This window comes from Phoca vitulina, unplaced genomic scaffold (assembly GCF_004348235.1).
Source record: "Phoca vitulina isolate PV1807 unplaced genomic scaffold, GSC_HSeal_1.0 scaffold60, whole genome shotgun sequence".
Taxonomy (NCBI): domain Eukaryota; kingdom Metazoa; phylum Chordata; class Mammalia; order Carnivora; family Phocidae; genus Phoca; species Phoca vitulina.
In genome coordinates, this window is record NW_022589763.1 from 9264647 (window position 1) to 9280260 (window position 15614).

Consider the following 15614-nt stretch of genomic DNA (forward strand, 5'->3'; position numbering starts at 1 on the left):
ATGGCTGGTGGCACCTCATGGCTGAGTCCAGGGGCTCCAGTTGACTTCACAGCAATGAAAGTGCAAGAATAGACTTGGGATTCCTGGCCCACTCCATGAGCAAAGATGCTAAGAACAATGGGCCCTTTGTAGAAAGAGTAGGGAGAAGAGTGAATTGGATGCAGTCATCACACACCTGATAACGGGATAATCTGACCCAACAGAAGTAGGTGGCAAGACCCTACTGGTGGTCTCCTGCTTATAGGAAAGAATTGTGGGATGCCTTGAGGGAAGACCTCAGTTGAAATGGAAAGAAAAGGCAGGTTATCAAGTAGTATGGGGGCTTTTGGTGGGATGTTAGATTCCACTAGCCAGGGCCGTCAAACGTGGCCAGGGTCCTATACCTGGGAGCGAAAGTAAGAGCTGGTCACCTCGACATTTCTGTGCCTCTCTGGGTGTCTGCTTTCATGTTGCTCCCTTATTCCTCTCAAGTTCCCTCTCTCTCACCAAGAACACACCAGCCAGTCTACCCTTCCTAATTCAAGGAGAAGAATTGCTTCAACTAACCACTTCCCTATATGCCCAAGACTCGTCTCCAATCATATATATGAGAGCCTCATTGTTTCCAGAAAGTTTTAGCAAGGCCTTTTCTCAACTTCCATCTCTGTTTTGCTCTCCTGTGAATTTACAATTTCTTTTTCAAGCATCCTTTTCCTGGATCTTTTTGACACTTTTCCTTCAGTCTTAGACGTAATTTCCACTTGAGTTTTTACTTCTTTTCAACACTAATTTTCACTATGAACCCAAATTTAATCTTCCTGTGATTTTTCAGCTTGCAGGTTCACATTTGGTAACTGCCTCCTTAACTGTCACTTTTTTAAAATATTAACTCTTTGGAAACAAAACCAATGTCTACTTTTTTTCTCCCATTCCAATATTACTTGGGAAGATTTAAAATGTCCACGTTTTCAAGATGGTGTCACCTAAATGTTTTTCAGTAAGGCTCTCGGTGTTACTTCCGACCTTCTGTGTTTCTCCAATGAAATGGTTGCTCAGTAACTTTCTTTGTTATATTTCATAAGCACCAATGCAACTGTTGTCACCTGAGGGAGCTTATTAAGGAGGGATGACTTTAACCAAAATATTCTCTTTTGTGTAGCCCATCACACTCCTGATGGAATCATCAGATGCCATGAACCTGGCCTGCCTAACTGCTGGCTACTACCGGCTACTTGTGGATTCCAGGAGGTCAATATTTAACATGGCCAACAAGAAAAATACAGGGACCCAGGAAACAGGTATTCTCTTCCTAAACTCATGAAGCACTGACCCCCCCTTCCCCACCCCACCTGACAACAATAGGACGTTTCTTGAAAAGTTAAAATTGTGCTCATACAAAAATCTAATGTCCAAATTTTATACAAAAGCCTTCAAATAATTCTGATATGGTCTAATTTTTTTTAATGAAAATGTCGATTTTTCCATCCTATTTTACTTGTCACTTGGAAATGCTGGGGAACGTGTTTCAAAGGGAATGATTTTCCTATTCTGAAGGTAGTAAGCATCAGTCTTTATGACTGAGTTTTTATTGCCTTGCTCTTCCAGAGGTCAGGATGCAGAGAATTAAGGATGGAATGCACAGTGGGAGTTGTGAACCCCCTCTTAGGGCTTTGCCCTCCTTAAGGGGCCCTAGGCCTAGATGTCTGGGCACCTCCTTCAATGTCAGACTTACATCCAGGGTTCTGGGAGCTCTGAGACCCACTGGAGGACTTAGGGATCACCCAGCACTTGGACTTGGGCCTCTAGAAGGAACCCTAGCAGCCATCTTAGCTCCGTAGTGGGAGCATGGAGATGGCAAAGGCATCAGACAAGTTGAGCCACTTTACGGGACAAGATAGCTCACAAGTGAGGACGAGGAGGGCTGCAGTATTTACAGCTTCTCTGAGAGTGGGTGGTTTTCATTTGCTTTAGAATTTGTTTTCTTTAGTGTTTGATTATTTTCTTCTGTCTACAGTAGACACTCAGTAAATGTGGCTGATGGACAGACACTAGCCCTCAAGCCAGAGCTGCCGACCCATGAAAAAATTATAATTGGGGGTTCCGTACTCAGGGTTTCTCTTAAAAGAAAGGGAAAATCTTAAGAACAAATTCCATTGTCACCGTTTCTGAAAGGGGGTGGGGGGAGGGAAAAGTCCTCTCACTTTCAGACTTAGCAGAAAACGTAAATCATTATTCCCTAAATATCTTGTCCCTTGTAGACACACATAACCCAATAGGCTCGCGCACAGTTTATGATGATGGCCGGGTAGGGGGGAGCAGTTGGTCACAGGAAGCAGGGAAGCCTGAGAGAAAACGAGGGAGATGGACGAGGCATGCCAGAAGGCAACTTGGAATTACAAGTGGACGTGATCCGGCCCCACCTGGAAGTGTCTGGTTTTAATTTCTCTAAGTTTGGGTTTTCTCGTTTGTAAAATCGGGATCGAGAAGCTAGCTGGCAAGGGAAGGGTTTGGAAGGAACTTGTGTACAACACCTAAAAGGATGCCCGAGACTTCTGTCAACAAGGGGCAGGGAAGCAGGAGTGGGAGAACTTGAGAAGGAAGGTGACAGAAACGGAGAAAAGAAAGGAAGAGGGCGCCTGGGTGGCTCAGACGGTTAGGCGTCTGCCTTCGGCTCAGGTCATGATCCCAGGGTCCTGGGATCGAGTCCCGCATCGGGCTCCCTGCTCCTTGGGAGCCTGCTTCTCCCTCTGCTTCTCTCTCTCTCTCTCTCTGTCTCTCATGAATAAATAAATATATAAAATCTTAAAAAAAAAAAGTTTAAAAAAAAGAAAAGAAAGGAAGAGAGACATAAGGCAAGGAAAGACCCTGAGACGTGCAAGTGATCAAAAATAAACGGGAGGAAGAAGAAGGCCGTGGTGAGGGTGCACCAGCTCCGCTGGGGAACATTTGTGGGATCACACGTTTTCGAGCTAGGAGGTTTCGAGCAATTTCGCCCCAGCCTGGGAAATTCTGAAGATCAGTTCTGCGGTGTAACGTGACCCTTTTGCGTTGGAAAACCGGTTTTTGGCTTTTTATTTTCAAACCTTGAAGTTGGTCTTGAAAATAAAACCTTTCTTCCCCATAGACTGTTGAGATTGTACAGGTGCAGGAAGAAGACGAAACCTACAATTTCAAAGAGTCACAGTAATAAGGGCCTCCATTCTGTCCAGTTGATAGTGAGTCACAGTGTAATGTTTGATCAGGTTTCGAGGGGGGAACACTATTATCACCATGGGGAAAGAATGGAACTTCAGCCTTTTGGTAACACTGAGAATGAGGGTTCCAGGTATCTCCCTCTTGCTGGGGGGTGTGAGGAACGTGCGTGTAAGCAGCGGGCGCTGAGGGAGAGAGCGGGCATGCTCCAAGGAGCACCTAGGTAACCTGAGCTGAGCAGCGGCCAGGGGCTTAGCACCCTCTCATGGTTGCAAGTTCTCTCTCCTCTTCAGAAACTCCCCCCACCACCCAAGAAGTGTAGAGAGTGAAGTCTGTTTGGACCCGTTCATCCCTGGTCCACACTGTCCTCCCACAAGATTGGGCCATGGTATAGACCCCAGTTCCTAACCCACATCCTTCTGTGTCTCTAAAATCATTCCAAAAGCCAAGTCAGTACACCCTTCTGGAAGGAAGCCAAGATTGAGTGTCTGTTTTCTTCCTATCTCAAATTGATCAGAGACCTTAGTCAGGATCTCTAATAAGGAACAGCAAGCCCCCATTTCTTCCCTATCTTGAAAATGAACCTTCAGTTACTTTCAGAATCCCTGAACCCACATATCTATGCATCTCTGAGCATTAGGAGGCTCTGAGGAAGTATCAGTCAGCCTGTTTTAGCCTGCTGATCTGTTCAGCTTTCATGTTGTCCTAAACCAGAAGTTGGCAAACTATGGCTCAGGGATCAAATCTTGTTCTTGTAAACGAAGTCTTATTGGTACTCAGCCGTGCACATTGTATTTGTTTCCTAGGGCTGCCATGACAGGTTATCGCAAACCCTGGGGTTTAACGTAACAGCAACTTACTCTCTCACAGTTCTGGTGGCTACAGGTCCAAAATCTAGGCGGCAGCAGGGCCATACTTCCTCCAAAGGCTCAAGGGGAGAATCTTTTCTTGCCTCTTCCAACTTCCAGGGGCCACCAGCATTCCTTATGGCTGCATACCTCCAATCTCTGCTTCCGTCTTTACACAGCCTTCCCTGCTTTCCTGGGGGGCTTAAATTTCCCTCTGCTTTCCTCCTATGAGGACACGTGTTGTTGGATTTAAGGCCCACACAGATAATCCGGATGAACTCATCTCAAGATCCATAACTGAATTATACTTGCAAAGGCTCTTTTTTCAAATAAGGTCACATTCACAGAGTGGACATATCTTTTGAAGAGGCCACCATTCAACCCACTCTGTGCATATTTTTATGTGTCAGCGCTGGCTACTTCCGTGTTAGAACAGCAGAGTTGAGTGGTTGCTCGACTGAGCAGTTGGCCCACGAAACCTAAAAATGTCTACCATCTAGCCCTCCCTTTACAGGAACAATTTGCCAGCCACTAGTTTAAACCCAGAGCTCTGTCATAGCTTTGCTAAACTACTCTCTGTCTTCCAGCAATTCAATCTCCTGACATATGCGAGCGTGCGTTACACACACAGCCCCGCACACAGCCAGTCGTAATCGAAATTGTTCATAAAACAATGCTGAACCCCCACAGGTCTGTTTATCATAAGGTAACGTGTACATATGGTTCTTATGTAGCTCAGTGTCTTCAAAATTGTATCTTTACTTGCCATTCATGTGAAAATATATGCATTTAGCTAAAGGACTTGGAACAACGTTCAGCATTGAGTTTAATGTGTATAACTTGCGGGAAGCAAAAACATCTTGGGTAGAACTGATTTTTTTCCCGTATGTCTTGTACATCTGATGTCAGTATTATCCATGCCTAGGCCAGGGGGCAATTTGAGGGCACTAATGGGAGAATATGTGGCCCCAACATTTCCTCTGGAATCTACAAAGCAGTATTGACAGAATGACACACTGCCTTGTCTTGTTAAATGTCAGAGCAAAATTTCCACATCAAAATTCCCTATTGGAAGACCCTGGAGGAACAACCAAACCAATGATTTTTAAATTAGGGTTTTGCAATTTTAATTCATGAGGAACATCAAACAAATCTTCAGGAGTTCTCCTGATACCAATAAAAACTGAAATTAGCCAAACTGTTAACTATGCTTAGAAATAGCAGAGAGGGAAAAAAGAAAAGAGAAGAAATAGGGACACCTGGGTGGCTCAGTTGTTAAGCATCTGCCTTCGGCTCAGGTCATGATCCCAGGGTCCTGGGATCGAGCCCCACATTGGGCTCCCTGCTCTGCGGGAAGCCTGCTTCTCCCTCTCCCACTCGCCCTGCTTGTGTTCCCTCTCTCACTGTGTCTCTCTCTGTCAAACAAATAAATAAAATCTTAAAAAAAAAAATCTTTAAAAAAAGAGAAGAAATAGTAGAGAGAAGCACATTACCTGTGATGTGCTCCACGTTATGCAATCATACACGTGTGCATATGCATAACCTTTATGCGTGAATATCTTAACACCCACCAGGATATACAAAGGCTGAAATAGAGGTTTTTGTGCTATCGTTACAATATTATCATATTTTTATGTATGCATATATTAGATTATTTTTATTGTGACATTATTACGTTATCATTACAATATTTCCTAAAATATGTGGTGGAAGTATGAGGTTCCTTAACTTTCTCTTAATGAGGAAAAAGTCCAACATCTTCGTCCACAAAGTGGGGGATGTCAGATCTCGCTTTACCGAGAAAAGGGGAATCTATTTTCTGGAATGACAACTGATTGGACTGTGGCCTTTAAGGAATTTGAAAGGCATTTTGTATATTCCCATTCGTAGACAGAAATGAGGTCTTCTAATAAGAGAACCAAGGGTCAGATGGAGTTAAGCTGTAGTTCCCTTTTCTCGGATGGTATTCTTTTTTTATCAAATAGCAATTATATTTCGTGCAGGATTGATTTTGTTAAGGTCAGTTCTCCTAACCAGGAAATCCTGACACCGGAAGCCTCAATCAACTGGTACCATATCCGGAATGCTGCATGACCATATTTACAAAAGTGATGATGCTACAAGCCATGAAATTAAGAAACCAGGCCTCACAGTAATGTTGTCTTTGCATGATTCTTTCTCCTTAGGAACTGAAAATAAAGGAAAGCATAACCTCCTTGGCCCCGATTGGAACTGTATACCCCAGATGACGACCTTTATTGGCGAAGGGGAGCAAGAAGCCCAAATAACATATATAGATTCAAAACAGAAGACGGTCGATATTTCGGATGGCACCTTGTGTCCCAAAGACCACCGGCACCTGTATATAGACAACACCTATAATCCAGACGAACTCAACCAGCCGCTGACCCAGCCGGGAGATGCTCCATGTGAGGCCGACTACAGGACTCTAGCTCAGCGGTCCCTGTTGACCCTCTCAGGACCAGAAACACTAAAGAAAGCCCAGGAGTCTCCGAGAGGAGCTAAAGTGTCCTTTATTTTCGGAGATCTCGCCTTGGATGATGGCATGAATCCCCCGACTCTCGGCTACGATAGACTATTGGAGGAGAGCCCAGAACTGCTGGAGAAGCAGAGGAATCTCTACATCGGCAGTGCCAATGACATGAAGGGCCTGGATCTCGCTCCTGATGCTGAGAGCATCCAGTTTGTGGCAAATTCCGTTTATGCAAACATAGGTGATGTCAAAAACTTCGAGGCTGCCGAGGGGATAGAGGAGCCCCTCCTGCACGACATCTGTTACGCAGAAAACACCGACGATGCAGAGGACGAGGATGAGGTGAGCTGTGAGGAGGACCTCGTGGTGGGAGAGATGAACCAGCCAGCCATCCTCAACCTGTCTGGGTCAAGCGATGACATCATTGACCTCACGTCCCTGCCCCCTCCAGAAGGGGATGACAATGAGGATGACTTCCTGTTGCGTTCCTTGAACATGGCCATCGCCGCACCCCCACCTGGCTTTCGAGATAGTTCAGATGAGGAGGACTCCCAGAGCCAGGCAGCCTCCTTCCTCGAGGACAAGGAGCCAGGCAGAAGTCTGCAAAGTGACGAGATCCCCGTGTCCCTCATTGACGCTGTGCCCACCAGCGCTGAGGGCAAGTGTGAGAAGGGCCTGGATAACACCGTGGTTTCCACCCTGGAAGCTCTAGAAGCTCTGTCCGTGTCAGAAGAACAGCAGACCAGTGACAATTCAGGTTCTTTCACGATTGTTACATTTATTCACTGATAACCATGCATTGCATCCTCTCAAGCCATTTACCCCTGAAGTCCTGTTATGTGCTGTTCTCCATTTCACGCATGTCCCGTTTCATAAGTGTGTTGAAACTACCATCGTGGGTTTTTTGTGTACGTGGTTTCCTTCGTTTTTTTGTTTTTTGTTTTTTTAAATATGTGGCACGTATTTTTCCCCATTTCTGGAACAATTGTGCAATAAACTCAGAGTCCTTACTGCAAAGGGAAAACCTTGGTTTTTTGTTTGTCTTTTGTTGTTGTTGTTGTTTTATAATAACGAGTCCCATTTTCTTACGTGTCTCCTAATGCCTCTGATGCATCCATTAATCGGCTCTTGTCTTTTACGGCATGCAGGTGTAGCCATCTTGCGGGCTTATAGTCCCGAGTCTTCGTCAGACTCGGGCAATGAGACTAACTCTTCTGAAATGACTGAGAGCTCTGAACTGGCCACCGCACAGAAGCAGTCAGAAAGCCTCTCCCGCATGTTCTTGGCCACTCACGAAGGCTACCACCCCCTTGCAGAGGAGCAGACCGAGTTCCCCACCTCCAAAACCCCTGCCGGGGGCTTGCCTCCCAAGTCCTCCCACGCCCTGGCCACCCGCCCAGTGACTGACCTCCCGCCCAAAGTTGTGCCTTCCAAGCAGATCCTTCACCCAGACCCCATGGAGATGGAGCCTGAAACCATGGAGACCAAGTCGGTCACCGACTATTTTAGCAAACTGCACATGGGGTCGGTGGTGTATTCCTGCACCAGCAAAAGGAAAAGCAAGCTGGCCGATGGGGAGGGGAAGGCAGCCCCTAGTGCAAACATGCCAGGGAAAAAGCAGCAGGGGACCAAAACGGCCGAGGCAGAGGAGGAAGCCAAAGGTAAATTTGGTACTGTGTCTTCAAGGGACGGTCAACACCTAAGCACTTTTAACCTGGAAAGAACTGCCTTTCGCAAGGACAGCCAAAGATGGTACATGGCCGCTGAGGGGGCGGTGGCCGAGCAAAGTGGATTGGAAGCGGCAACGGGGATAACGTTTCCGAGAGCTTCTGGTCTGGGGACAAGGGAGGCGGAAGAGAAGGATGAAGGGGCTCCCGATGGAGAAGCCAGTGAGGTTTCAGCACTTGGCCAACGGGACCACTTCTTAACTGACGTGACCTGTGTATCTTCAGCCAAAGACTTAGATAACCCCGAGGATACTGACCCGTCCACCTGTGACCATCCTTCCAAGCTTCCCGAGGCGGAAGAGAGCGTGGCCCGCCTTTGTGACTACCACTTGGCCAAGCGGATGTCATCGTTGCAAGGCGAGTGCCATTTTTCTCTACAGAGCTCTCAAGGCTCGTCAGCGGAGGCGGGCTGTGGTACCTGTGCTGCACCTGTGGAGGCCCCGCTCTGCCCCGCTATGGGGAAGCACCTGATGCCCGAGACTTCGGGGAAAGGCATGAGTTACGTTCCTTCTGAGGAGAGAGCCGCTGGGCTGCCCGCCCACGGAGCCACCTTTAAGGAATTACACCCCCAGACGGAAGGGATGTGTCCGCGGATGACAGTGCCCGCCCTGCACACAGCTATTAATGCGGAACCCCTGTTTGGCACTTTGAGAGATGGATGTCATCGACTCCCCAAGATTAAGGAAACCACAGGTACAGCAATGATGGATTTAGCGCTTTGCATTACACCCCAGAAGCATGTAAGCCAGATTTACAACAAACCTAAAAATATAAAGTCTGGAAGAAAACTAAAAGTTAGAATTTTGTTTAAAGGCTGCAGAACTGTGGCCAGGTTAACTATCAATCATTGATTCCACCCCCGCCCCCCCCACCTTCCCTGTGTTTAGTGAACACTGAAGTACCTAGATCAGGAACAATGTGGAAATGGCGTCCACTCTTGAGAATCTTGCTGTGTACTAGCTTCCAAAATGTGGTGGAGCAATACATTTTTTTCCTAAAGTCTAAATGTAGATTTTTAGCAGCGTTCAGCAGGACTTTTGGTTACAAGACAGTATGACGTAGAGTCCCAAGAGTTTGATGTCCCTCTCAAGATCTCGAATTTCTATTTTTGCCATTTCGTTATTGAGGGGCAAGGAAGAATAGAGCAGGGTAGCGGGGAGATCAAAGGGGTTGGGGAAGACCACTTGCCCTTCAGCAATACTTAACATCCCTCCCTACTCTGTAAGACTCTCTTAGAGACGTGTTCTGCAGTATCTGGTGTCAGGAAGGCTCTGGGGGTACGCACGACGAGCTGCTTTATTTTCCCCAAAAGAATAAAATATAAGCACAGGTAGAAACAAGAACACAGCCACCTTCTGTGCCCATCTTCACCATTCTGCCACCCAGTGGGCACACATTCCTCTCACCGATCCACTCGGCCAGCCGTCACGTGGCAAAAACCAGATGTTCTTTCATACTCTCAAATATCAAAGTATATCAACAGTGTTGCTTCCATACTAGGTCAGTAGACGGTAGGGAGAGCTTACCTTGGTTCGTTTGCAGCCCTTTTAAGATGATCTCCTTTCACAAAACCCACCACTGGCATCCCCTGCCTTGGGAAACTGGTCTATGAATGTTCCTTAACTTGTCACTCCGCTAGCATCTTGACATCTAATTAAAGCATCCTGTTTACTCTTTCATGGTTTACAAAGAGCTTTCCCCTAACTTCCCTCTTCTCACAAAAATTCTGTGAGGCAGAAATATTTTCTTCACATAACAGCTTTTTTTAAATTTTTTTTTAATTTAAATTCACATGACAACTTTTTTTTTTAAGATTTTTATTTATTTATTTATTTATTTGACAGAGAGAGAGAGAGACACAGCGAGAGAGGGAACACAAGCAGGGAGAGTGTGAGAGGGAGAAGCAGGCTTCCCGCCTAGCAGTGAGCCTGATGTGGGGCTCAGTCCCAGGACCTGGGGATCATGACCTGACCCGAAGGCAGATGCTTAATGACTGAGCCACCCAGGGGCCCCTCACATGACAACTTTTTTGAGAAAAGCTGGGCAACTCGCCCAGGGTCTCTGCTTCAAACCCAGTACCAGGCAGACCTCGTGGGGTCCTCTTAAAAAGTTGACCTTGTTTACTTTGCATTCATTAAATTAGACCATTAAAAAAAAAAAAAGATAACTGATGCCAGAATTAACCTAACTCCCTTGAAATGAAACTTCAATGTCATAAATATGTTTGCATAGTCGAGATCTAGGAGGTATGTTTTCTAATTACGTGTCTAAACGCTGATAGATAAATACTGGGGGCAAGGCAAGTCATGAAACGCCATGGTCTCTGAAAACGACTGTGATTGCTAGCCAATTCCAAAGAAATCCGTAGTTTCAGAAATAACAGATTCCCCGAATTTCTTGAAATGTGTTGAAATGGAAATCTGATGAGATCTCAGGAGGCAGTCTTTGAAAAGGCGGGTGACCCTGACAAATGGCCGCCCTTCTAGAGTGCATCCTCGGGCAATGACAAACAGCACGTAGAGATTCAGTGAAAATGACCACCCATGAGATGCTTAATGATTCTCTCTGTTTCTCTGCTACCCCTAGTGTAGCTTTGACAGAGCCTGGGAAGGAGAGACGAGGAGGCATGCCTTCAGCTTGGTCTCAACATCCTGAAGCTGATCCCATCCTGCTACCATCAAACATTCACTCGGAATCAAAGGTGCCAATTCCAAATCAAGACCCTAATGATTTCTCCCAAGCAAATCTGGCATACGGAGAGGCTGTGAACTGGCGGCCACTGGATCTGAGAGGGGGGAGCCTCGGAACACCCCCCAGCCAGAGGGCTCTGAGGCGTAGCAGCAGTATCCTCTTGGGATCTGTAGGTTCGGAGACCTTCCAAGAGAGAACCAAGGGTGCGGTCAGCTTAAAGTGTCCAGGTGTCACGGAAGCACAGGAGGCCAGCTCGGAAAGGCGAGCAGAACTCCCCCTGGGGAAGAAGCTCACCAAAAGTTTTTCCCAAAGCTCGATGTTCTTTAGCTCCGAGGGGAAAGTTCACAAAAGGTCCCCGGTGGCTCACAAAGACTCAAAGCTGTATAGGACATTACCCTTGCGCAAGCTGGAAGGCCGCAATTGGAGATGCCGGGGACCTTTCAGCTACTGCTTCCTGAACCGAGGGCAGGATGAAGACGGCGATGAGGATGAAGAGGAGGGAGAGGCCACACGCCAGGTCTCTTGCCTCTTTCGACCACAGATGACTCAAGCCATGCCAGAACCAATCAGCCCACCTCTGGCTGTTGGGATTCAGAAGCAAGGAGGGGAGCTGACCAGAGGGTCAGTGCTGAAGGTCTGGGCAGACGACCTGACTGGCCCAGAGGATGCGGACTTTAGCAACCTGGCCTTCGATGCCCGGATTGCAAGAATCAATGCCCTAAAAGAGAGCACGTATGCAATGCCTGATGGGTTCCTTGCAGCCCAAAACGATGCCAATGAGTTGCTCTGCCTTGTCAGGGCAACAAAGGGGAAGAGAGAGGAGTCACGCCCTGAAGCATATGACCTTACGCTTTCTCAGTACAAGCAGCTGTTGTCCATCGAGTCCAGACAGTTGGGAAGTGCCTGTAGGAAACTGGCGATGGCCGAGAAAAGCCCAGAGGAGATGCTCCTAGCTATGACTTCCAGCTTTCAAGTGCTCTGTTGCCTAACGGAAGCTTGCATGCGATTAGTGAAGGTCGTGAACTCAGAAACACAGCGGCAGGAAATCGTAGCAAAGATCAATGAAGTGGTCATAAACTATATTTGTCTCCTGAAAGCTGCAGAGGCAGCCACTGGAAAGACCAGTGGGGATCCTAATGTTGGACTCTCGGCGCGACATTCAACCACCATGGCCGCCCTCGTAAGCACACTAATGCGTTCTCTCAAGATGCTTTTAAATAAATAAAGTATGAAAGTCACATCATAACCTACCTTTGCAAAGCCATACATGAACGTTTATTTACTTTATGTGTACGATGAACAGATGTCTCCTTTCTTCTCTCTGTATATTTTGTTATTTTATATAAAATAGGAGATAAAAGTCACACTGATGAAATGTTGAAATGTACTAATCAGACGTATTCTGTTTATATTATACATATATATACATGAAAAAGAAATATCCAAGAAAGTGATGACATTTGGCTATTTTTCATATAATTGAAACTCCAGGTATATGATGTGAAGTTTTAAATTCTACCGTGTTAGAGCAAAACAATGAATCCTATCCCCTTTCCCTCCCAAGCGGATACTTGGAGACCATATCATTCATGCTTAGAAGTTAAAAGAGAAAGAGAGAGAGAAAGAAATCACAATGTATATAAAACAGTACTTATGTTTTAAAATTACAATTTTTAAGCATTGGAAATAGCAAAGAAGACATTTAAGATCCAAGAAGCTATTATGAATTAATAGAGAATATATATAATAAATCAATTTTTTGCTCATAGTGTTTGGTTATCTGATGCTTTCTTCCAGGAATCCTACATAAAATTTAATTTTGGCTCATGCCATTTGAACTAGAAATTGGGGTGCGGTGGATTCTATTGTGTCACTAGAAATGCTCTTCATGATGTTTCTATGATTAAAATACTTCCCAAATAGAGGAAGAGAGGTAACGATGGGCAGGTTCCTAGGCAATACCTAGAGTTAGAGATTATCTAATTACATAAAATGAAAGGAATGAATAACATCAAAATTAAAATGTTTGATGGAAAGAGAGCTCTCCTTTGATTTAATGTCAAAATATATAAACCAAAGACGTCATCTTCCTCCCCACCCCAACTCAACCGTGAAGCTTAGAATTCCATTAAGAGTGACAGAACATTTAGTGAAGTATTTGCAAAATTACAAAAAGCCACAATCAAGGATCATCGGAGTCAGTGCAGATCCAGTCCTATAAAGCGGACGGGACACCAGCCTGTGAGGCACGGCTCTCCACATAGAGCTTTGTGCATCACCTCTACAGGGCCAATGCTTCCAACCAAATTCGGAATCCCAGCCTAACATTGGGACAGTTTCAAATCAGGAATGTTCCAGAAAATCAGGGAGAGATGGCTCCTCTAATATAGAAGCCATGATAAAGTATTCAGTAGAAGTTCTCATTTGGCTTGGTAGATAGAAATAGGAAAGCTGGGCGGAAGACAAACAAGTGGTAAATTTGACCACTTCCGGTGAAACTGATGGAACATAAAGAAGTTTTCAGAACTGTCCTCTGTCTACAAATGTATCTTTGGGTCAAAGCAAAAGGATGCAAGCCGCAATTGTCAAATAAAATAGATATGTACATATGTACTTCATGGGTCATTTAGTGCTTAAGCTCCGCCTACTCCTGTTTATGTAGATGGCTCCTTAAAAGATGACAGGAGTATGCCAGGTGCAAATACTTCATTCTTGTAGCCTACTGGGCAGGAGGTGTAACAGTCTGTAGTTGCTATCTCTTCTCATCAGTCGTTCCATAGAGATTCCATCACAAAAGTCACACATATTTCTAGATGGTAGCAAACAAAAGGAGTTTAGCTGTGTGTTATTATAAATAATGTTTAAATAATACAACATTATTTTCTTATAATTATAAATATTGGTGTTTGATATTGATAAATATTAATGGTGTTTACTGTGGAAATTTTTGGTAAATATTCTGTGCACTAAAATGCTAACATTAATAGGATGTGTGTTCTATGTCAGACAATGTGCTAAGCATATCACATATATTTAACCATCAGAACAATCTTATGGTTTGGACACTGTTGTTAATTCCCTACGGAGGCGATATGGTTGAATCGTTAAGGACATGGGGCCTGGGGTCAGAAACTTCTTGATTTACATCTGGACTCTGCCATTTTCTACCCCTTTCATCTTGGGAAAGTTAATGTTTTCTAAACCTCGATTTCCTTATAGTAAAACGAAAATCTCTTTCCATAGGATTGTCACGACTTTTAAGTACAATCACGTGTGTGAAGGTTTTACTGCATTACCCAGCAGAGTAAACACTTTAATGTTAAGATAATTTCATCATAGTCATTACGTCAAATATATTGCCCAAGATAACGTGTGGGAGATGTTTGCTTTATATGCATATTGTCTCCTGCCTGTATGTGCAGGATGCATTATGTGCGTTGCATGTGTCTAAAAGGAGCGTACAAGGAAGTGGTGATCCTTGTTCAAATCCTATCCAGTTAGAACAGCTTTTAGTCCATTCCAGTTCTTTGAGAGGCCTCAGTGAAGCAGCTCTGGGTCTTTCCAGATCATCTCCCATTACCTATGGGTGCTCCAGTACATTTCTCTTACAAACAAACTCTTTAGTACTTCGAAAACCTCAAGCCCCCCCCCCCCACCAATTCACTACACATGGGGCTCCTGAGTGGGGTCCAGGTCCACTAGAGTGTAGGAAGAACATGTTAGAATGATCCTTGTGTTTATTTTTATCTAGCCTTTTTTATGTTTGTGTATGTTTTATAATGGCATAATAGTACGGTGGTATATGTACATCATTTTAAATAAATAAATCAATTAATAAGCATATGCCTGGTGCATGTATGCAAAAATCTTGTCTCAGGTAGGGTTGCATTCACACAAGTTGGGAGACCACTGAACTAGAGAATAAAACTTCCTTGTAACCCGAGGTCCTTTTTTTTTAAAGATTTGTTTATTTTAGAGAGAGGGGGAGAGCACGTGTGGGCGGGGGGAGGGGCAGAGAGAGAGAAAAGCAGACTCCCCACTGAGCACAGAGCCCGTCAGTGGGGCTCCATCCCAGAACCCCGAGATCACAACCTGAGCCGAAACCAAGAGTCGGCCGCGGGACTGACTACGCCACCCAGGCGCCCCTGTACTCGCGGTCCTTTCTATTTAGTCCCCAGCCTGGTTTTCCGCGTGTATCACTATTAATCTTTTATTCTAAAACTTTGAAACATATACAAAAGTAGACACAATCATATAATGAATCGGTATGTACTTCTCACACACCAATTCATTTAGTAAGAACTTCTTACAGATAACTTTTAAACATAACCACAATGCCATTTTCACACTTTCAAAAATCAATAATTTCCTAATGTTATCAAGTAAATATTAGAGAAGTAAGTAACGAGGAAAGTGAAAATTCCTATAGACCCAACCCCCAAAGAGAGTCCTTGTCAATAACATAGGGCATCTTCTTTCAACTTCATACTTATATATATTGATGTTAGTATTATTGTCTGGGTTTGAGTTTAACATTTGACTCTGAGTTGGTCTGACTGCAATTGCCCTTCTAGCTGAGTCCTCATTCCAGCATATTTTACGTACGTGGACTGGCCAGAAGGGGTATGATGGACGTGGAAAGACAGTACTCAGGTGAACAACCACCACAGCATTAGGCTTCTA

At 44.9% G+C, this 15614-nt stretch overlaps 1 protein-coding gene across 7 annotated transcripts in view; it reads left to right on the forward strand.

The window, feature by feature from the left end:
• The window catches only part of FRMPD4 (FERM and PDZ domain containing 4), an 836952-nt gene extending 822084 nt beyond the window's left edge, over nucleotides 1-14868 (forward strand). For all 7 annotated transcript variants that reach the window (XM_032391205.1, XM_032391208.1, XM_032391207.1 and 4 more), the window contains 4 exons: nucleotides 1139-1277; nucleotides 6206-7270; nucleotides 7662-8933; nucleotides 10832-14868. In XM_032391205.1, the coding sequence (XP_032247096.1) occupies nucleotides 1139-1277; nucleotides 6206-7270; nucleotides 7662-8933; nucleotides 10832-12156 (3801 nt within the window). In that variant the 3' untranslated portion in view covers nucleotides 12157-14868. The remainder of the gene's footprint in view (nucleotides 1-1138; nucleotides 1278-6205; nucleotides 7271-7661; nucleotides 8934-10831) is intronic.
• The last annotated feature ends 746 nt before the right edge of the window (nucleotides 14869-15614 follow it).